Source organism: Neoarius graeffei, chromosome 7 (genome assembly GCF_027579695.1).
Source record: "Neoarius graeffei isolate fNeoGra1 chromosome 7, fNeoGra1.pri, whole genome shotgun sequence".
Lineage (NCBI taxonomy): Eukaryota > Metazoa > Chordata > Actinopteri > Siluriformes > Ariidae > Neoarius > Neoarius graeffei.
In genome coordinates, this window is record NC_083575.1 from 3,298,992 (window position 1) to 3,322,725 (window position 23,734).

At 43.8% G+C, this 23,734-nt stretch overlaps 1 protein-coding gene across 3 annotated transcripts in view; it reads left to right on the forward strand.

Moving 5' to 3' along the window:
- Positions 1-23,115, forward strand: part of slc38a6 (solute carrier family 38 member 6) — a 69,714-nt gene extending 46,599 nt beyond the window's left edge. For 2 of the 3 annotated variants that reach the window (XM_060925152.1, XM_060925151.1), the window contains 8 exons: positions 60-119; positions 221-280; positions 3,360-3,439; positions 3,856-3,956; positions 20,496-20,620; positions 20,805-20,949; positions 21,096-21,190; positions 21,434-23,115. In XM_060925152.1, coding sequence (XP_060781135.1) covers positions 60-119; positions 221-280; positions 3,360-3,439; positions 3,856-3,956; positions 20,496-20,620; positions 20,805-20,949; positions 21,096-21,190; positions 21,434-21,517 — 750 coding nt within the window. In that variant the 3' untranslated portion in view covers positions 21,518-23,115. The remainder of the gene's footprint in view (positions 1-59; positions 120-220; positions 281-3,359; positions 3,440-3,855; positions 3,957-20,495; positions 20,621-20,804; positions 20,950-21,095; positions 21,191-21,433) is intronic. The other variant, XM_060925153.1, reaches the window with a different exon arrangement.
- The last annotated feature ends 619 nt before the right edge of the window (positions 23,116-23,734 follow it).

Below are 23,734 nucleotides of genomic sequence, written 5' to 3' on the forward strand. Positions count from 1 at the left end.
AGAACTCCGCAGCGCTGGTAGTCAATATTAGTCACTGACTGATCCATTTGTTGTTTCAGGTGGTGGTGAAGAAATGGTCAATTCCATGTCCACTGCCTAACAACTCCACTCTCACCCTGGTAATACACACACACATTCTCTCTCTCTCACACACACACACACACACACACACACACACACACACTTATACTTTTATTTTTAATTGTTTGTGTGTGTTTAGCAGATCTCTAACTCGTCTGTCTCAGACTGCAGCGCTCGTCTGTTCATTTTCTCCAGTAAGGTGGGACACACACACACACACACACACACACAGAGTGATAAATAGATGAACTCAGAGATGTATGGAGTGATAGTGAGAGAGGGATAAATAAGTGGAGCAATAAAGATAAATAAAGAGCAGTGACGTGGAGACAGAGAGAGATTCCTGTTTATTTTATTTTCATGTATTATTGTTATGGCCTGCTTTTAAAAAAAAAAAAAATGTTAGTGTTTTCCTCTACCATTGTATTGGGAGGGGCCCCGGGTGAAGGGCAGGGAGCGGGGACGGCTGCCCTGGGTGAAGGGCAGGGAGCGGGGACGGCTGCCCCGGGTGAGGGGCAGGGAGCGGGGACGGCTGCCCCGGGTGAGGGGCAGGGAGCGGGGACGGCTGCCCCGGGTGAGGGGCAGGGAGCGGGGGCGGCATGTAGAAAGTGGAGAGGTGAATGAATTACAAATGACAGAATGGAGCAGTAAGGTGTGAGAGACTGTGGTTCAGATGGCTGACACATTTAAAACCAAAATGAAGTGTCTCAGTCGTGATGCCACCATGAGTTTCCAGAATATCTTTATTGCTCCTTGCCAAGTCTGTGGAACCGTGCTGGAGGGATGAACTTTCCTCCAAGGTATTCCCTCATTTATATACAACCTTTATTTCATCAGGGAATTTAACTGAGATCAAGATTCCTTTTGTTAGAGAGACCTGAGTACAGCAGGTCGACCTCAGGGAGGGGAATCTGAAAAACTTAAGCCCTTTGGAGGATTTGTTCCTATACTTTGTCGTCGTCTCCCCCCTACCACCTCTGAAATCAAAACTCCGCCCCTGCATGAATAGAACACTACCAGCTCTCTTGCTGAAAATGCATCCCCTCATCACAGGGACTCTGATCCAACTTGGATTAAAAAAAATAAATAAAAAAGAGTTCTGTTGTAAAATTTGTTGTATTTATTGAATGAATGAATGAATGAACCCTTTATTATCACTGTTGCCAGTGAAATTGACCATCAACCTGTCCTTACAGAGGGGGAACAGGACAGGAAGACAGGGATAAAAGAAAGGGAAACACAATAACAACATGAGGAGAGATGAGGAAAAAAGAACCCCCCCCCCCCCCACTATGCTCCTGTCAGGAGTACAGTGTGGGAACATTTTAAAAACCTCCGCACAAGCACACAATAACACAAGGTAACCCAGCGCAAGCAAGCAGCCGTCTGCTCCTGCAGCCATGAAGGCGCTGGTCACGCACCCGCTTGTCACACTGGGGGTGAAAATGGCGACCACAGAAAGTTGAAGAAGGAATGCGAGGAATGCGAGAGCATCTCCCAGCAGTGACCTTCAGGGGGAATTGTTGTCTCAACAACGGCCTTAACTGAGGCTGGTGCTGTCTCAGGGCGCTGAATGTCGATAAGATATAAATTGTTTGGTCTTTCCAGACGCAGTCTTTGCACGTCCACACCGCTCGTCCATATCTGTCCATTTCGTCCATTCTGTTCAAATTGGTCTCTGAAAAACGTATTCCTTGCAAAGCTGAAAGCTTCTCCAAGATAACAACCAGATTGTGGTTCAAGTTCTGAATATCCACAGTCTGAGTGCCGACAGCTTTGCCCACCACTCCAATCATATCGGGCAGCTTTGTGGGGCTTTGAACAGCCGTTGTCTGATTTCCTCGATATACCAGGGCAATGCCTAATCCAATCAGCAAAAGTCCTGTAATTATGGTTCCGAATAGGTAGATATCTTCAATGTCCTCCACAGAAAGAATTGCCAGGCACACGACTCGCCACCGCTCCCACGCATCCATCGCGTAACCAGCCGCAAACTTTCCGGCAGGACAGGTGGGTTCCCCCGAACCCAGGCTTCTCGTTGAGAAAACTCTGTCAATTTCGTTATGTGATATCCCGAGAGGCTGCGTCGTCGAGGGGCACTATGTCACACACAGATGGCTCCAACTTCTGGCAGCTATAACTCCATCTGGTGTTGGAGTTGGGAACTTCACCCTCAGCACCCAACATGGCAACACACCTGTGGCCAATAAGGGCCTAGTGAGTAAGAGGGCTTTGTGAGAGCTCAAAACTCCCAGTGTGAATGTGGAGGAGGGAGGATCATGGACTCCCGTTGCTGAGTGGAACCTGCTGGGTGGAGTATTTGTTGAAAAGCTTATCTGGAATTCTTACCTGAAGGATTTTGCACTGAAGGACTTACCTGTGTTATGAATGCCTGCTACTGGGCTGCCACCGGGCCAAAGACTACAGGGATTGTTGACTGGACTCAAAGTAAGGCAGAAGATTTTGTTTGTTCTGAGAACGGGATATTGGACTGAAGGAAACCTGCCTATAATTTTGTTGTTCTAAAACCAGAGACATTGCTTGAGTTTGACTTTTGGGGAATCCATCTTCATTTGAACATTGGACTTTGAGTTACCTTTTCTGTTTAATTTCCTGGCATAACATTAAAAATCTTGATTTATTTTAACCTTTGTGTCCTTGCACTGATTGAAGGGTCCCGCCGAGAGCCAGCCAGCCTCTCGTGATATCACAGTTAGGAGACCAGTTTATCAATTCCATGCTTTTTTTAGTTTAGAAAGTAATGCGGGGAGAGTCTCTTCAAAAATTACACCAGACGAGACAAGACAAAGAAGCGCAAGCAGGGAAAAAAAGGAGGGAGAGGGAGAGCAGAGAGAATGCGACCGCCTTCCGTGGAAGCACGGAGAGTAAAAAAAACCTATTGTTCTAAACTAAATGCGAAGACTTAAATATGACTTGATTAACTGTCTGTCCAGGTCCAAATGCTGTGTAATAGGAGCCATGGGGAGGGGTCCTGACACCCCCCACCCCCCTGAGGCCAGTAAACTCAGAGGAAACACTATTTTTATTCTTTTTTGCTGAGAAAAATGGACAAATTGATGGGGAGATGAACACAGATGGAGAGGTTGATAAATGTGAGAGTGATGGACGTGTTTTTATTAAAATACTGCAAACAGCCATGAGACGGGAACATCCCCTTTAACATCCATCTGATTCCATTATCCAGAGTAATCACCGACTTTCAAACTCTCACACTGGACCAGTACTAACACACTCCTCTCTCTGTGTGTGTGTTGCAGAGTGCCTATGCCATCCCCACTATGGCGTTCTCCTTCTTGTGTCACACTGCAGTCCTGCCCATTTACTGTGAGCTCCAGCGGTCAGTAACGCGCGCGCGCGCGCACACACACACACACACACACACACACACACACACACACAACAGAAATGTTTCCGTATGGTGGAAAAAAGAAGCCACATTTTACTTCCTGTTGGAGAGACTGTGCTCTTTATTGCAGATGAAGAATCGTTGGGGGCGGAGCCTTTTGTATTGAACATCACTGATTGGTTAAACACAAAATGACCAACTGGGTGGTCCTTAAAATAATTGCATTTAGCTAACGACTGGTGATTTAAAGTGTTTTTTTGTTTTTTTTTTAATAAATTTGATGGCAAATTACAGAATAATTAATCAGCCTTTGTCTTACACAGCATATGGTTGTCTAGCAACACTGTTTACAAAACTTCTAACACTGAAAACAATGAGGGGTGTGTGTGTGTGTGTGTGTGTTTCAGACCCACGAAGCGGAGGATGCAGAATGTGGCCAATGTGAGCATCTCCCTCAGCTTCCTGGTCTACCTGGTCTCCGCCCTCTTCGGCTACCTCACCTTCTACGGTAAGAGAGGCGGGACACGCCTGACCAACATTAAGCTCTTACTTCCTGTCTGAGAGAAATGTCAAGAGAAGTGTACGAGGCCATTCCTCTGATTCACATCGATTTCAGTTCCTCCATTTGATTTATAAATAAACTGTTTCCTGATTTTTTTTTTTCTTTAGCTTGTTTTAGCATCGAAAAAACTCAGTGTAGATAAAGAAACTATTATAAGTATAAATTATTATTATTATTAGGGCCCGAGCCCTATAGGGCGAAGGCCCTATTGTTCTTGTAAGAGTTCACTATTATTATTCTTCTTTATTTTTCTCCGCTGTTGGGCCATTTTCGGGGCGCTTGCCATGGGCGAAAACGCGCGAAATTTGGCGCCACTTCCGAGAATTGCCACCGCTACTCAGAACCAAAAGCCCACACTTGGCCGGGGCTCAGGGCCTCTATAGCGCCCCCTAAGTCGTTGTGATTTTGGCCTCCCGCATTAAGGTGCCTGGTTGCCATATAGTTTGTAGTAGTGGCATGCCATTTGGTATGCATATGTATCTCACTAAGCCGGACAAAAATGTAATGCCAATGCATTAGCCACGCCCAACAGGAAGTGAGGTAATTTCACTTTTGTGTGAAATGCATGGCCACGAAGACGGCGCAACTCCTCCTAGACCGTTCATAGGAATGTCACCAAAATTGATACACATCATCTACAGACATGGCTGACAAAAGTTACTAAATACGTTTCACGTAGGATAAACCGTTCCGAAGTTATACGTCAATCAATTTTCACTTCAAAATTTTACATGCTAAAAAATTCATAACAAATCTTCTAATTGCTCAACACTGCTCATACTTCACACGCTAATCACTCATTGGGCTTCTGACATGTTACCCAATTTCTGTGATATTTCGCCACTGGGGGCGCTATTTTTGGGCAAAAAATCCAATCTTTCCTCAAATTTGGTCAAACTTCACGGCCACCCTCTTACTACCTCCCATGTCATGTATACCACATTTTGGGAATTTTCGTCCATGGGGGGCGCTGTTTTTGGCCGACGCAATTTCTCCAAAACGGGTTTTTGGTAAATTATTCCATAATGCTTTTCCTTTACACCACTACCTTGTGATAGTGCGTTGCTGTTGTGGACACTTATTTTTCCATCTCATAATCACTCATGTACAGCATAGCGCCACCTACTGACATGGGAAAAACCAAAAAATTTATTCTTCAAAAATCTATATCTCATCTTCTGTTTACTCAATTGTCATCAAACTTCATACGCAAACTCTTCATAGCTCACCTGACATGTACGCCAAATTTTGTGCACTTTCGCCCCTGGGGGTGCGGGTTATGGCAGAAATGATATTGCTGCTTCTGATTTGTCAAACTTGGCAAGCAAACTCTTTACAAGACCCTTTTTGGGGCGCTTGCCATGGTCGACATCGCACGAAATTTGGCTCCGTTTTCTTAGACTCCCACCGCTACTGAGAACCAGAAGCCCAGATCCAGGCGGGCCTCAGGGCCTCTATAGCGCCCCCTAACTCATTGTGATTTTGGCCTCCCGCATTAAGGTGCCTGGTTGCCATGTAGTTTGTAGTAGTGGCATGCCATTTGGTACGCATATGTATCTCACTAAGCCGGACAAAAATGTAATGCCAATGCATTAGCCACGCCCAACAGGAAGTAAGGTAATTTCACTTTTGTGCGAAATGCATGGCCACGAAAACGGCGCAACTCCTCCTAGACCGTTCATAGGAATGTCACCAAAATTGAGACACATCATCTACAGACATGGCTGACAAAAGTTCCTAAATACGTTTCACGTAGAATAAACCGTTCAGAAGTTATACGTCAATCAATTTTCAATGCAAAATTTTACATGCTTAAAAATTCATAACATATCTTCAAATTGCTCAAAACTGCTCATACTTCACACGCAAATCACTCATTGGGCATCTGACATGTTACCCAATTTCTGTGATATTTTGCCACTGGGGGCGCTATTTTTGGGCAAAAAATCCAATCTTTCCTCAAATTTGGTCAAACTTCACGGCCACCCTCTTACTACCTCCCATGTCATGTACACCTCATTTTGGGAATTTTCGTCCATGGGGGGCGCTGTTTTTGGCCAACGCAATTGTTCCAAAACAGGTTTTTGGTAAATAATTCCATAATGCTTCTCCTTCACACCACTACCTTGTGATAGTACGTTGCTGTTGTAGACACTTATTTTTCCAACTCATAATCGCTCATGTGCAGCATAGCGCCACCTACTGACATGGGAGAAACCAAAAAATTTATTCTTCAAAAATCAATATCTCATCTTCTATTTTCTCAATCTTGATCAAACTTGATATGCACACTCTTAACAGGTCACCTGACATATGTGCCAAATTTTGTGAACTTTTGCCACTGGGGGCGCTGTGTTCAGGCAACAATTTATATCTCGGCTTCTGATAGGTCAAACTTGATCAAACTTTACAAAACAACTCTTCATAGGTCCCTTGACATGTATACCAAATTTGGTGAACTTTCACCACTGGGGGCGCTCATTGCGCTGTAGCAGTTGCAGGAGAGGTGTTTACAATCATGAGGCACCAGGAGTATGTTGTTTTGGTTGCCTTAAACACACATGACTTGTGGACCACTGGGGGCGCTCATTGCACTGTAGCAGTTGCAGGAGAGGTGTTTACAATCATGAGGCACCAGGAGTATGTTGTTTTGGTTGCCTTAAACACACATGACTTGTGGGGAATGGGTAGGCAGTCGGGAGCAAGTGTTGTAGCATAGCGCCACCTACTGACATGGGAGAAACCAAAAAATTTATTCTTCAAAAATCAATATCTCATCTTCTATTTTCTCAATCTTGATCAAACTTGATACGCACACTCTTAACAGGTCACCTGACATATGTGCCAAATTATGTGAACTTTTGCCACTGGGGGCGCTGTTTTCAGGCAACAATTTATATCTCGGCTTCTGATTGGTCAAACTTGATCAAACTTTACAAAACAACTCTTCATAGGTCCCTTGACATCTATACCAAATTTGGTGAACTTTCACCACTGGGGGCGCTCATTGCGCTGTAGCAGTTGCAGGAGAGGTGTTTACAATCATGAGGCACCAGGAGTATGTTGTTTTGGTTGCCTTAAACACACATGACTTGTGGACCACTGGGGGCGCTCATTGCACTGTAGCAGTTGCAGGAGAGGTGTTTACAATCATGAGGCACCAGGAGTATGTTGTCTTGGTTGCCTTAAACACACATGACTTGTGGGGAATGGGTAGGCAGTCGGGAGCAAGTGTTGTAGCGTTACATACAGACTAATAGATGTCTAACAGAAGACAATCCTATGTAGCTATAGCTTGGTGACTGATGAGGTAAATACATTAATTTGGTTGGGAAGCCATGGCATAAAATGTTCTGTCCATGACAACGTCTCAGCGCACCGTGTACTCTGTGTCCAATTCTGTGCTTTGTCACCATTGTGGGAGTAATGTCTCTTGCCAAAGAAGCTGTGGAAGGTATTTCGCGGGGACGCATGCCCCCGCCCTCCTTGGCCGCTGGCACGAGGGCCCGTCGAGGCCGCTTGCGGCTTTAATTATTCTTCCGTCTTCTTCTTCTTCTTCTTCTTCTTTATTTTTCTCCGCTGTTGGGCCATTTTCGGGGCGCTTGCCATGGGCGAAAACGCACGAAATTTGGCACCAGTTCCGAGAATTGCCACCGCTACTCAGAACCAGAAGCCCAAACTTGGCCGGGGCTCAGGGCCTCTATAGCGCCCCCTAAGTCGTTGTGATTTTGGCCTCCCGCATTAAGGTGCCTGGGTGCCATATAGTTTGTAGTAGTGGCATGCCATTTGGTGGGCATATGTATCTCACTAAGCCGGACAAAAATGTAATGCCAATGCATTAGCCACGCCCAACAGGAAGTGAGGTACTTTCACTTTTGTGCGAAATGCATGGCCACGAAGACGGCGCAACTCCTCCTAGACCGTTCATAGGAATGTCACCAAACTTGATACTCATCATCTACAGACATGGCTGACAAAAGTTCCTAAATACGTTTCACGTAGGATAAACCGTTCCGAAGTTATACGTCAATCAATTTTCGATGCAAAATTTTACGTGCTTAAAAATTCATAACAAATCTTCCGATTGCTCAAAACTGCTCATACTTCACACGCAAATCACTCATTGGGCTTCTGACATGTTACCCAATTTCTGTGATATTTCGCCTCTGGGGGCGCTATTTTTGGGCAAAAATTCCAATCTTTCCTCAAATTTGGTCAAACTTCACGGCCACCCTCTTACTACCTCCCATGTCGTGTATACCACGTTTTGGAAATTTTCCTCCATGGGGGGCGCTGTTTTTGGCCGACGCAATTGCTCCAAAACGGGTTTTTGGTAAATAATTCCATAATGCTTTTCCTTCACACCACTACCTTGTGATAGTGCGTTGCTGTTGTAGACACTTACTTTTCCAACTCATAATCGCTCATGTACAGCATAGCGCCACCTACTGACATGGGAAAAACCAAAAAATTTATTCTTCAAAAATCTATATCTCATCTTCTATTTACTCAATTGTCATCAAACTTCATACGCAAACTCTTCATAGCTCACCTGACATGTACGCCAAATTTTGTGCACTTTCGCCCATGGGGGTGCTGGTTATGGCAGAAATGATATTGCAGCTTCTGATTTGTCAGACTTGGCAAGCAAACTCTTTACAAGACCCTTATTGGGGCGCTTGCCATGGTCGACAACGCACGAAATTTGGCTCCTTTTTCTTAGACTGCCACCGCTACTGAGAACCAGAAGCCCAGATCCAGGCGGGCCTCAGGGCCTCTATAGCGCCCCCTAACTCGTTGTGATTTTGGCCTCCCGCATTAAGGTGCCTGGTTGCCATGTGGTTTGTAGTAGTGGCTTGCCATTTGGTACGCATATGTATCTCACTAAGCCGGACAAAAATGTAATGCCAATGCATTAGCCACGCCCAACGGGGAGTGAGGTAATTTCACTTTTGTGCGAAATGCATGGCCACGAAGACGGCGCAACTCCTCCTAGATCTTTCAAAGGAATGTCACCAAAATTGATACACATCATCTACAGACATGGCTGACAAAAGTTCCTAAATCCGTTTCACGTAGCGTGAACCGTTCAGAAGTTATACGTCAATCAATTTTCAATGCAAAATTTTACATGCTTAAAAATTCATAACAAATCTTCTGATTGCTCAAAACTGCTCATACTTCACACGCAAATCACTCATTGGGCTTCTGACATGTTACCCAATTTCTGTGATATTTCGCCACTGGGGGCGCTATTTTTGGGCAAAAAATCCAATCTTTCCTCAAATTTGGTCAAACTTCACGGCCACCCTCTTACTACCTCCCATGTCATGTATACCACATTTTGGGAATTTTCGTCCATGGGGGGCGCTGTTTTTGGCCCACGCAATTGCTCCAAAACGGGTTTTTGGTAAATAATTCCATAATGCTTTTCCTTCACACCACTACCTTGTGATTGTACGTTGCTGTTGTAGACACTTATTTTTCCAACTCATAGTCGCTCATGTACAGCATAGCGCCTCCTACTGACATGGGAAAAACCACAATTTATTCTTCAAAAATCTATATCTTATCTTCTATTTACTCAATTGTCATCAAACTTCATACGCAAACTCTTCATAGCTCACCTGACATATACGCCAAATTTTGAGCACTTTCGCCCCTGGGGGTGCTGATTATGGCAAAAATGATATTGCAGCTTCTGATTTGTCAAACTTGGCAAGCAAACTCTTTTCAAGACCCTTATTGAGGCGCTTGCCATGGTCGACAACGCACGAAGTGCGAGACCCTATTGTTGCCATGTGTCCAATTCTGTGCTTTGTCGCCATTGTGGGAGTAATGTCTCTTGCCGCAGAAGCTGTGGAAGGTATTTCGCAGGGACGCATGCCCCCGCCCCCCTTGGCCACTGGCGCGAGGGCCCGTCGAGGCCGCTTGCGGCTTTAATTATTATTATTATTATTATTGTTGTGTGAAAGCATGAGATTCACATCTCCATTAGAAATGTAAGTGCACTTCACAGCACTTACAAAAACTTTTTACTGACTGGTCACATCAATCATGTGTGTGTCATGGTGTGCATGTGTCACGCTGGTAGGCAGCACGCCAGTAGGCCGCACTAATACAAACAAAAAATTAACATCTACACCCGTCGTAACTGCCGGCGAAAATGTAGAACGAGCCTATTGTGTTGATAACAGAAATACTAAAATGTGTCTGGTTTCAACCCTGAAATTAGCGATTAGAACTGCGCTAAAAAGCGGTAAGATCCTAAATTTAGGATGGCGTATCCACGACCCGACAGCTGATTGTCTGGGAAATGGCCATCGGAACGGCTGGATAAACTTTGAACAATACAATCGTCAACTTTCAAACCAGGAATGGATGTGCTTTCAGGCGCAGGAGAGACAGTTTAGAAAAACACTGGATGTTAAATTAATCAATGAAAAACAAACAATACGATTTACCGGAAGTAATCCACGTCATTGGATTAAATTTATAACCATTATATGTGGAGTATACTACAGAAATGGAGTCTACACAGCAACCCACAGGGACTGGAGACCGTTGGGAATACCTTTGTTAAAGTACACCGCAAGAATCCTACGGAAATTTCCCCTCTGTAATGCGCGACCACCGACACCTGACCCAGAGATACTCGCCGAATGGATAGACCAACAGCTGCGCTTCGTACGAGGAACCATCCAGCCTGAGCTCAGCAGAGTGACACAACCTAGTCGAGTGAGGGAACCCAGAGTGGTAAGCGAACGAGAACTGGCTTATTGCTGGAAAAATCATAGAAGCAAGGCAATAAATATCATCCTGAATGACAGTAATTATCCAGATCGTCCTCCTATAATAGCTGATGTGGACAAAGTTTATGAGCACTACATTGCAAAATGCCGGTCAAAACAAACGCACCAGCAGACAAGCCCCCCCATGGTGCGAGGCCTTTGCTCTGGATAATCCGGACAGCCTCCCCAATACATCGGACTTTAGTACAGAGAAGATCTCTAAAGTCCTTTCCCGCCTTCCGAACAACAAGGCGTGTGGCGCGGACGGCGTTACATATGAGGTGCTCAAAGTAACAAAACATTATTCAATAGTGACACGCAGATTTTTAACGTCTGTCTAACCAATCGGAAAGTCCCTGACTCTTGGAAGGGGGCCATCATTCATAGGATTCCCAAAAAGAATAGCGTCCCAGACGACCCGTCTACCTGGAGGGATATATCCATGCTCCCTGCAATATATAAGGTATTTATGAAGTGCATCTCATCTCGTTATCTCTAGCCGCTTTATCCTTCTACAGGGTCACAGGCAAGCTGGAGCCTATCCCAGCTGACTACGGGCGAAAGGCGGGGTACACCCTGGACAAGTCGCCAGGTCATCACAGGGCCGACACATAGACACAGACAACCATTCACACTCACATTCACACCTACGCTCAATTTAGAGTCACCAGTTAACCTAACCTGCATGTCTTTGGACTGTGGGGGAAACCGGAGCACCCGGAGGAAACCCACGCGGACACGGGGAGAACATGCAAACTCCGCACAGAAAGGCCCCCGCCGGCCCCGGGGCTCGAACCCCGACCTTCTTGCTGTGAGGCGACAGCGCTAACCACTACACCACCGTGCCGCCTTATGAAGTGCATTTTAAACAGAATTTTACCCTGGCCAGTTGAATCTGGAACACTGTCAACAAGACAAAAAGCATACATTGAGAGGCAAGGAATGGATGAGCATGTCTTCTGTTTGAAGACTGCCATCGATGATTTCAAACATCAATCCTCCCGCTTTTATGCGGTGTTCCTTGACTTTCGTGATGCTGTTGGATCAGCCTCACTGTGTAATGCTACAGTCCCTAGAGGAAATAAAGTTGCCAGAACAATACAGACAAATTGTTAAAGATGTGTATGACAAATCCTTTCTGCACGGATATCAGTTAACAAAACCTTGAGGTTGGGATTAAAACGGGACACCCCTGGAGCGCTGTGAATTTCATAGTGGCTTTAAACCAGTGGCTGAAATGGCTATGCCTTCTTGTCCCACCTGGCATTACATCTCCGAACCCTGTCCAGGCCTTTGCAGACGGTGTCCTCCTAACATTGAGGGAGGAGAACGTTATTACCAACATGCTCACAAACTGATCGCTTTCTGCAGTGGTCTGGGCTTGAGGTCAAGACCAGTGAATGTGCAGTGTTCTATGAACGGCGCAGCGGTGGCAGCAGGTGGTATAGGGCAAAGCACGCCCACCCTCCCTCATTTATTATTGCTGGGAACGAGATTCAAGTCTATGCAAGACACGAAACATATGGACACAAGTTTAACGTAGCTGGCGAATGGCAGGAACAGCTGGAAGTGATCTGCAAGGAATACTTTGCAAGATTAGACCAGATTGATCAATGCCGTCTGCCAATCTGCATAAACTTCAGGCGATTCGGGAGATAGCGCTTTCCAAAATTCAACATCTATTCGCCAACGTTCACATTACTAAAAAATGTTGAATGAACTGAACAATAAGACCGTGGAACTGGTGAGGAAATGGCTGAACCTAAACACACACACGACCAGGAGCGTCCTCTTTCTGAAAACTCAGAGGGGGGCCTTGGAGCTCCAAACATCGAGTGGATCTACACAGCTACCCGGATAAGTCACCTGTTGCGCGTGCTAAACAGTGATGATGCGACAGTTGGGGAAATGGCCCGGGGCTCACTGCTGCTAGACTGAGGGAAACGCAAGATCTCCCCTGTGGACAACCAAGTTTCCTTGGCTTCAAGAAGAAACCTGACAGAAAATTGGATACTCGTGCCAGTGGATTTGGGGTGCGCTCGGATTGGCCGGATTTGAACGACCTGTGCAGTCGTAACAGCATAGAGTTGAGCTGGATACATACAAGCGGAGCTCAGGTGACCGTCAGTGAGGAGCTAATCATGGACTTAAATGTGCATGCGGAGGGAACTCTACATCATGACGGAATCAGTAAAAAGCTTCACGGCCGGGCGTGCAGGTGTGAGATTCTCCAGTATTTTCACTCACTGGGTGAACTTGCGTCTTCAAGGCAAACTCACGTGCCTTCAGTGCGCCGATCACACTGCTGCTCATGCAGCGCTGCACAATCCAGCTGTCAACGAAGGCATTCTAAAATCTGTCGCCAAAGCTAGACTGCAAGCCCTTCCAGCTCAGTATAACCTCTCTTTGTGGTTTCCGAGGCGTCGTAAACCATGCTGCTTGTTGCACAATGATAAAACAACAGAAACAACAGCGCATATAATGAATGGTCGTCCAGCATTTAAAGGCCTGAACATCGCTCGGCATGGTCACATCGTTAATATAACTGCGGTAGAGCTGCGGAAAGTATACGGACAATCTGTAATACACGCAAACAGAAAAATACAGTCGAGCTGGTTTTCAAATTTGATGAACAATGTTGCTCTGAAAAATGTTCTAAAAGACTCCCCTAACTCCCCTGACATAGCTGCTGTTGATGAGATTTTAAAAACTATTGTGATGTTGGAAGTGGGATGCTGTTTTGATGCAGATATGGACTTGTGTTTTTCTGAGAAAATGATAAAATACCAGCCATTAGTGGACGCTCTGAGAGTAGGTGCTATAGTACAAATCTGGTGGGTCTCATTTATGGTCGGCTTGGACACGTCCATAGACTCTGTGTTAGAGAGCTGCAGATAGCTGGCCGAAACAAGAAGAACTCAAAGCAGTGAGCAAAATATCGCTCTGTGTCAGCAATTCTCGGCAGTTTGCAGATATGGAGAAGGCGATGTCACCTGTATCCTAAAAAAAAGTTAACTTTATTATCCCACAAGGGGAAATTCAAGTGGTCAGTGCATACATAGAGGTAGACAAGATTTAAAACATAAAAACATAAAGCAAATAATAAATACCCCACCCCACCCCATACATCAGCAATCCAATTGATACATGCTAGTCATTCACATCCCCCCCCCCCCAACACACACACACACACACACACACACACACACACACACAGTACTGTCAAGTTCTTTGCCCTTCATTTAAAATCCTGATTGCAGTGGGGACAAATGACTTACTGAACTTGGTAGTTCTTATTTTCCTTTGCAGCAGTCTCCCCTTGCCTCATTGGCTTGGCTGGAATCTATTGTATAGGGCAGGGGTCTTCAATCCTATCCACAAAGGGCCAGTGTGGCTGCAGGCTTTCATTCCAACCAAGCAGGAGCTACACCTGATTTCACTTGTTTAATCATTTCATCCTCGTCTCCAATCAACAATCAAGTGAGCCTCCAATTTGGCTGTAATGAAAGCCTGCAGCTACACCGGCCCTTTGCGGATAGGATTGAAGACCCCTGGTGTAGGGGATGGGTTGGATCCCTGAGAATACTCTCAGCTTTATGTAGTATAATGTCTTTGTATAGCTGGACAGCTGATACTTGATTACACTCAATTATCCCACTGGCATTCTTAATAATGCGTTGTAATTTATCCTGATCATGTTTACGCATATTGCCAAAAACACAGATCAGTCCAAAGAACAAGACACTCTGAAGCACAGGCCTATAAAACAACTGTAAAATACATCTATCAACATTAAAACTTCGTAACTTCCTTAAGAAAAGCACTCTGTTGGAGCTTTTTTACCTTAGAAATGGCACATTTGTCAAACTTCAACTGATCATCAAGTTCAATCCCTAAATATTTGTAGGTGTTAACTCTTTCAATGGATGTGTTATTGATGACTGTGTGGGGTACTTCTTCTGTATTACGTCTAAAATCAATAACCATTTCTTTAGTTTTGGTTGCATTTACAGTAAGATGGTTTTCAAAGCACCAGCTTATGAAGCTCCCCACTTCCTCCTCAAAGCTGGCCATCCTACCAGGGCAGTGTACTTAAATAAGCATACTTAAAATAAGAGTGTCTGGTGTCAAAAGCGCGGCACTCATTGGTGTAAAGTGTATAAAGTATAGGGGACAACACACAGCCCTGCGGTGCACCAGTATCTCATGGAAGAGATGGTCTGATTAAACCTGACCTGTTGGGTTCGCTTTAGAAGAAAATTGTTGATCCACATGATGAGCCTTGGATTAACGCCTAGATCTACCAGCTTACGTACCAGCATGTGGGGTTGTATGGTGTTGAATGCACTGCTGAAGTCAATAAAGACAATCTTTACAAAACTCTGAGGTGCTTCAAGATGCTCATATATACTGGTTGTCATTGTCAGCAGTGCATCCTCCACACCACGCTTTGGCTGGTACGCAAACTGATATGGATCCAGTGATGGTGCTACGTCAGTAAGCAGATGTTTCAGCACAATCTTCTCCAGGCATTTCATGGGAGCTGATAATAATGCAACAGGCTTTAAATCATTCATCTCTTTGGGCCTGTTTTTATTAAACCAGTGTCTACAGAACATTGAAACAACACTTGAAAGGGAGGGGCAAGTGAGTCGGCACATGTACGCAAAACTTGACAGCTAATGCCATCTGGACCTTGAGATTTATTGGTATTAATACGTAAAAATTGTTCTTTAACCTCAACAATGGTGATTGTAATGTCACTGGCTTGTATAGCATTGACTGCATCCGTTGCCAGGGTCTGCTGAGCTGTATAGTCAGTACTATCAAATCTGCAATAAAATGAGTTAAGTTCTTCCGCAAAAATAATATCATTTGAAACAGTCAAGTTATGCATTTTAGGTTTATATCCAGTCATTATTTGTAGTCCCTGCCAGGCCTTCCGAGAATCACTATTAAAAAGTGCCTGAATCTTATTTTTGTAAACAGTTTTACAGTCCAGTATTTTTCTTTTAATGTTTCTCTGTAAAAGTTTCATGTCCTCTTTTGAACCCCCAGATTTAAATAACCTCTTTTTTTTGGTTTAGCAGTTCTTTGAGTTCAGGGGTGACCCACGGTTTGTTGTTGGGGTAAAGTTTCACTGTCTTTTTGGGAACGATTAGATCCTCGCAGAAGTTAATGTATCCTGTGACTACGAACGCAGCGTCACTGATGTCCGTCGACGAGTTTATTAAAAGCTCTCAGTCGGTGCAGTCTAGGCAGACTCTGAGTGTTGGAAGCTTCAGCTGACCAGCACTTTACTTCTTTTTTTTTTTCTCACCTTTTCTCGACGCAGCAAAGGCTGATATGTTGGTATTAGATGGATCATGTTGTGGTCTGACCTACCGAGCCCTGGTAGAGCCCTTGCATAATAGGCTTTCTCCAGGTTGCCGTAGCACAGATCTAAACACGCTTCCTCACGTGTAGAACATGCCACATATTGATGGTAAGCAGGCAGGGTCTCAGCCAGACTACAAAGATTGAAATCGCCAAGTATGAATTTTGCTGCGTCGGGCGCTTTTGCTTCAGTCAGTGTCACCAGCTCGTGTATAGTGTTGCCCGCCTCCCTCACAACAGCTGAAGGTGCGATGTATACAATAAAAAGGCAGATCTGATTTATTTCGCGGGGCATGTAGTAGGGTCTTAGATTGACCGCTAACAGTTCTATGTCTTTTGTGCAAAGTCTATGTTTCACAGTAATGTGTGTTGGGTTACAGTTAGGGCTGCGTACCTAAACGTAACATCAGGTACAGGTACCGGTACAGAGGTTTAGGTACAGGTCTGGACCTGTACCTGTACCTGAACAATTTGACAAATTAACATGTGTTCTTCTGAACTTCTTCAATAATGACAGAAACATTAATAAACTGTTGACAACTTGTCAGTATCTTTATTCAAAGAAAACCGAACATAACTAGGTTTCCTACCTCACTTCTCAGTCACCCTCTCAGTCTCACACTATAGTTAACTTGGGACAAAAAGTCATAAGTTGTCTCACAGCGAGAAGTGACTACACTAGAGTATTACAGACTACGCGCAGTCCGCGGCCTTTAACTTGCGCGGCAAAATTACACAAAGCAACAAAGACTGCCAATGCCAGCAAAGGAAAAATGGCTGACCTGATTTTGAGTCTTTTTGACCAATCAGAACGCTGGATCAGCCAAGCTCTCACAATGTCTCGTGAGACTGTGGCGAGAGGATCTCAAATCAAAGATGGCTCTGATTTCAAGTTTCAGCGCGGCATTTTGCGTCTTTTCCAGTGCTAAATTTTCGTCTTTGTGGTAGGATTTACGCATCTTCAGTCACAAAATAAGCAGGTACTTGGTGTAAATTTATATCGGTACAGTACCGGTACTTCATGATCCGGTATTTTGGACCTGTACCGAATCGATTTTCACGGTACAGTACCGGTACACAGTACCGGTACGCAGCCCTAGTTACAGTATTTGTTATTTATGAATAGACACACACCTCCGCCTTTTGCTCTTTCCAGAGTTTGCATTACGGTCTGCCCTTACCAGTGTGAAATCTTCCAGGTCGGCGGCTGAGTCAGGATCTGATTCCGTCAGCATAGGCTATTTACTGTGGACTTTTCTAAGGCATTCGATAATGTGAGACATGACCTATTGGTTGAAAAACTTAAGCTTTGTCCGCTTAATCCTCACATGATTAATTGGTATATTAGCTTTTTAGCTGATAGGAAACAACGGGTTGCATATAATAATATAATATGCGAGTGGAAATCGGTAAATAAAGGCACAACACAAGGAAGTGTGAGTGGGCCTTATTTATTTAATTTATTTTTAAATGATTTAGATATAGAGCACCCGGAAATTACTTTAAGTATGCGGACGATACCACAATTGTAGTAGAGGTCCCAAGAGACCAATCAGATAAATCGAATTTAGCTTTGGAACAGTTTTTTAATTGGACCGTAAATAATGGAATGAGCTGTAATACAGCCAAATGCAAAGAGCTGGTTTTAAGGAAAAAAGGCAACAATAGTGTCTATCCAGCCATTAGCAACATAAAGCGGCATCAGAGTATAAAGCTTTTGGGTGTAACTTTTCAGGAAAATTCTAAATTTAGTGTACACATTGGGTCTAAGTTAAGTGAGGCTAATAAATGCCTGTATGTGATTAGAAGTCTCCGTAAAGAGGGTTACACTCAAGAGGAAGTGGACCATCTTTTTAAGGCCATCGTTATGCCTAAGATTATCTATGGCCTGCCCGTCTATGGAGCTAGTCCATCGGATCTTGATGTAGTACAGCAATTTTTGAGAAGGTGTTTTAAGAGGCGCTACACATCGATACCTAATACATGAATTACTGCAACATCACGATCAGCGCCTCTTTGATAAGTGTAAATACGCATCCTCTTCATGGATTTCTTACACCTTACTCTATATATTCAACACAGCGCCTCCGCAGTAAACATACAGTGGTGCTTAAAAGTTTGTGAACCCTTTAGAATTTTCTATATTTCTGCATAAATATGACCTAAAACATCATCAGATTTTCACACAAGTCCTAAAAGTAGATAAAGAGAACCCAGTTAAACAAATGAGACAAAAATATTATACTTGGTCATTTATTTATTGAGGAAAATGATCCAATATTATATCTGTGAGTGGCAAAAGTATGCGAACCTTTGCTTTCAGTATCTGGTGTGACCCCCTTGTGCAGCAATAACTGCAACTAAACGTTTGCGGTAACTGTTGATCAGTCCTGCACACCGGCTTGGAGGAATTTTAGCCCGTTCCTCCGTACAGAACAGCTTCAACTCTGGGATGTTGGTGGGTTTCCTCACATGAACTGCTCGCTTCAGGTCCTTCCACAACATTTCCATTGGATTAAGGTCAGGGCTTTGACTTGGCCATTCCAAAACATTAACTTTATTCTTCTTTAACCATTCTTTAGTAGAATGACTTGTGTGCTTAGGGTCGTTGTCTTGCTGCATGACCCACCTTCTCTTGAGATTCAGTTCATGGACAGATGTCCTGACATTTTTCCTTTAGAATTCCCTGTTATAATTCAGAATTCATTGCTCCATCAATGATGGCAAGCCGTCCTGGCCCAGATGCAGCAAAACAGGCCCAAAACACGATACTACCACCACCATGTTTCACAGATGGGATAAGGTTGTTATGCTGGAATGCAGTGTTTTCCTTTCTCCAAACTTAACGCTTCTCATTTAAACCAAATTGTTCTGTTTTGGCCTCAGCCGTCCACAAAACATTTTTCCAATAGCCTTCTGGCTTGTCCACGTGATCTTTAGCAAACTGCAGACAAGCAGCAAGTTTTTTGGAGAGCAGTGGCTTTCTCCTTGCAACCCCACCATGCACACCATTGTTGTTCAGTGTTCTCCTGATGGTGGACTCATGAACATTAACATTAGCCAATGTGAGAGAGGCCTTCAGTTGCTTAGAAGTTACCCTGGGGTCCTTTGTGACCTCACCAACTATTACACGCCTTGCTCTTGGAGTGATCTTTGTTGGTCGACCACTCCTGGGGAGGGTAACAATGGTCTTGAATTTCCTCCGTTTGTACACAATCTGTCTGACTGTGGATTGGTGGAGTCCAAACTCTTGAGAGATGGTTTTGTAACCTTTTCCAGCCTGATGAGCATCAACAACACTTTTTCTGAGGTCCTCAGAAATCTCCTTTGTTCGTGGCATGATACACTTCCACAAACATGTGTTGTGAAGATCAGACTTTGATAGATCCCTGTTCTTTAAATAAAACAGGGTGCCCACTCACACCTGATTTGTCATCCCATTGATTGAAAACACCTGACTCTAATTTCACCTTCAAATTAACTGCTAATCCTAGAGGTTCACATACTTTTGCCACTCACAGATATGTAATATTGGATCATTTTCCTCAATAAATAAATGACCAAGTATCATATTTTTGTCTCATTTGTTTAACTGGGTTCTGATCAATCAATCAATCAATCAGCCAGGTTTCTGATAGACAGATCAGACAGGATTGCCGGTAGTCCACTAAACATTGCGCACAGGCGCGAAGTTCATCAATTTTGTTCCGTATACTTTGTACGTTCCCAAACATGATTGTTGGTAGTGGTTGTCTGAAAGGTCTCCTCCTAAGTTGGGCCCACACCCCTCCTTTCCTGCCCCATTTTCGTCTTGTTTTACGGCATGCATATGGTGGTGTCGGTAGTCCCAGAAATTGATCTTGGGAGAGAGATGGAACTGCTTCCCTGAGTTTTAGCAGAGCCTCCCGGCTGTAAGTGATTTTAAGTCGGGGTCCTGTAGGAAGCCCAGTCGCCAACACCGTGCAATCCAGGAGGCAGATGATTACTACAAAAATTAAAAGTATTTCCATATCTCGTCTCATCTTGCGTGAGTGTGAATGCTTATAATTAACTCGCAGTACTAAAAAGACAAACTTTCACCACGCAAACAAACAAACATTTCTACAAACAGAACGTAGTGCACCTGACCGTGTCGCCGCGAGGAGCGTGCGCCATTCCTTGATATACTTAACATCTATATGTGGTTGTACGCCGGCACAGTATTTGTATTGATGTGGGAGTCACAAGATGCTCTTTGTAAATATTTGGGTGCTGTGTTGCTTTTTTAATAAGTATTGGTCCTCCCAACTAAAGTAATCAAATTGTGTGTGGTTTTCAGGTAGGGTGGACTCTGAGTTGTTGCGAGGGTATGATGTTTCCCTGCCGCATGATGTGTTGGTGATGTTAGTGCGTCTTGCAATCCTATTGGCTGTGCTGCTCACTCTGCCGCTCATCCACTTCCCCGTGAGTGTCGACGTCACACACACACACAGCTGTAACACCCTGACGATCCTGTACTCCCCTCCGCTCCTCTCCTCTCCTCCACACACCTGCTGGGTTTATTACACACCGTTAATATTACAGCCAGGAGGCTCTTATTGGCTGCAGCCGAGAGATAATTCAATCTCCCCCTTCCTGCCCCCCTCAGGCCCGTAAAGCGGTGTTGACTTTAATCAGAGGAGAGACACACTTCTCCTGGCTGTCTCACTGTGTCTCCACATTTGTCCTCCTTCTGATCACTGAGCTGCTGGCCATCTACGTCCCCGACATCATGAACGTCTTTGGAGTTGTGGGTGAGTGTGTGCGCACGCAGGCGTGTCTGTGTGTTATGATTGCATTTTAATATAATCTGTCATAATAATTTCTAGTTACTTTACTGTTTATTCTGTGTGTGTGTGTGTGTGTGTGTGTGTGTGTGTGTGTTTTTCCTTCTCTCCAGGTTCCACCACCTCAACCTGTTTGCTGTTTGTGTATCCCGGTCTGTTTTATTTGCGTGTTAGTAATGACCACATCAGATCTTACAGTTCAATTGGGGTGAGACACACACACACACACACACACACACACACACACTGCCATGCCGCACTGTGAGCTACTGTATTTGATCTCAGTTCAGTTAAATTAGAAGTAAGACAGATCACTGAGCTTCTACTCTGAGTTACAGATACAAGAAAGTTCAATCATATTACTACAAAAAAATAAAACCAACCTCCCTCTCTCTTTCTTTCTCTCTCTCTCTCTCTCTCTCTCTCTCTCTCTCTGTCTCTCTCTCCTCAGGCTATTGCTCTTGTAGTGTTTGGTGTGTTTGTGGGTTTGCTGAGTTTGTGTGTCGTCATCATTTCCTGGGCACAGGCATCCTGACCTTGACCTTCTGACCTCTGCTCCCCCTCCTGCATGTGTTTGCACAGTGACATCTGCTGTATCCAAAATCACTCACTGCTCACTCTATAGTGGAGTGTGTACGCTACCGTTCAAAAGTTTGGGGTCACTTTGAAATGTCCTTATTTTTGAAAGAAAAGCACTGTTCTTTTCAGTGAAGATCACTTTAAACTAATCAGAAATCCACTCTATACATTGCTAATGTGGTAAATGACTATTCTAGCTGCAAATGTCTGGTTTTTGGTGCAATATCTCCATAGGTGTATAGAGGCCCATTTCCAGCAACTCTCACTCCAGTGTTCTAATGGTACAATGTGTTTGCTCATTGCCTCAGAAGGCTAATGGAGGATTAGAAAACCCTTGTACAATCATGTTAGCACAGCTGAAAACAGTTGAGCTCTTTAGAGAAGCTATAAAACTGACCTTCCTTTGAGCAGATTGAGTTTCTGGAGCATCACATTTGTGGGGTCGATTAAATGCTCAAAATGGCCAGAAAAATGTCTCGACTATATTTTCTATTCATTTTACAACTTATGGTGGTGAATAAAAGTGTGACTTTTCATGGGAAACACAAAATTGTCTGGGTGACCCCAAACTTTTGAACGGTAGTGTAGCAAGTTCTCCATTCTGTAGTGCTGTCTGAATGGATAGTGAGAATTATTACACCCTATATAGTGGACTCCTAGTATCCCACAATGCACCGTCAAAAGTAGTGAACAACCGATGGGCACTAACCAAGCGATATATCCCATCATGCATTGTAGTCACGCTGGGAAAAAAAAAGTGTTGGGGTGAACAGACGGAGGAAGAAACACATTATAAACAGACATTTAAAGTCCAATTAAAAATAGTAGAGAGTAGAAAAAAGCTAAAATAGAATAAAACATAAAATACGAGAATAAAAGTTCCAGTGCAGCGCGAGGAATTAATCAAAAGCCTCAAATTTGATTTAATAAAAGGCAGCGGCAAAGAAGAAATAAAGGATTCAGCCTTGATTTAAAAGAACTGAAAGATGCAGCAGACACAAAGAACTTTGTATTGATTAATGTGGGAAATACGCCCAGTATAATATGGATTTATCATGTATTGATTATTTTGAAAACCCACCAGCCGACTGATCAGGCACGCTTTAATTGTGCGACAGTAATGATGTAAATAACGGCGTGGCAGAGTGGTGTCCCAAAGTGTTTGTCGTCCCCCCCCCCCCTTTTTACCAATGAGCTCACTATATAATCCTCTATGTAGAATTCCCTCAATAGTGAGTAGGGAGTAGTGAACGAGTGAGTGATTTTGGACACAGTTATCAACACTGAAGAGGTTCATTTTAAAAGGAACGGTTATCAGTGGAACACAGTTTACACTTCATTCAACAGGGGGACCATTATTACTGTAACACACAGGAAGTTTTACACACCGAGACACGGTGACCAATTTCTCAACACTGTTTACATTCCGAGCACTGAGCTCTGTATAAAATCTGGAGAGCTCATAGGCTGGTGAGAGTGAAGCCATCTGGCCGCCATCTTGCCACTCCCATCGCGTGGATTTGATTTGTGTTAAAGCATCGTATCTGATCAAACTTGCCCCAAGAAAAGTATCTCCTGACTTTTTTCCTCCTTTCATTTCCTCCTTTAATTTTCTCCACTTTACCCCATCCCTTACATAGCTTTATAGTACTCCGCTTCACTGTTAGTGTTTTTTTCCTTTTCCAGTTCAGTCTCTGATCTTTTTTTTTTTTTTTTTTTGAATGGCTCTTTTACTATTATAATTATTTTTATGGAGATTATTTCAGTTTTTCATTCATACAGTGTATCTTTCTCTTTTGTATAGTTCTTCTTCCTTTCTATCTATCGATCTAAATTATTATTATTACACCAACACAAAGGCTGTACAATACTTCCTTTCTATTTCGGACAGTTGTTGAAACAGGATTATTTTCTCATGTTATTTGCCATTTTCACTTCATTTTCACAGTCACGTCTTAACAGTGTTTATTGGTCACCGAATTCACTGTCACAATATTCATGCAGCTTGTGACCACCATGACCAATAAACACTATTAAGACATGACCGTGAGAATGAAGTGAAAATGGCAAATAACATGAGAAAATAATCCTGTTTCAACAACTGTCCGAAATAGAAAGGAAGTATTGTACAGCCTTTGTGTTGGTGTAATAATAATAATAATAATGATAATAA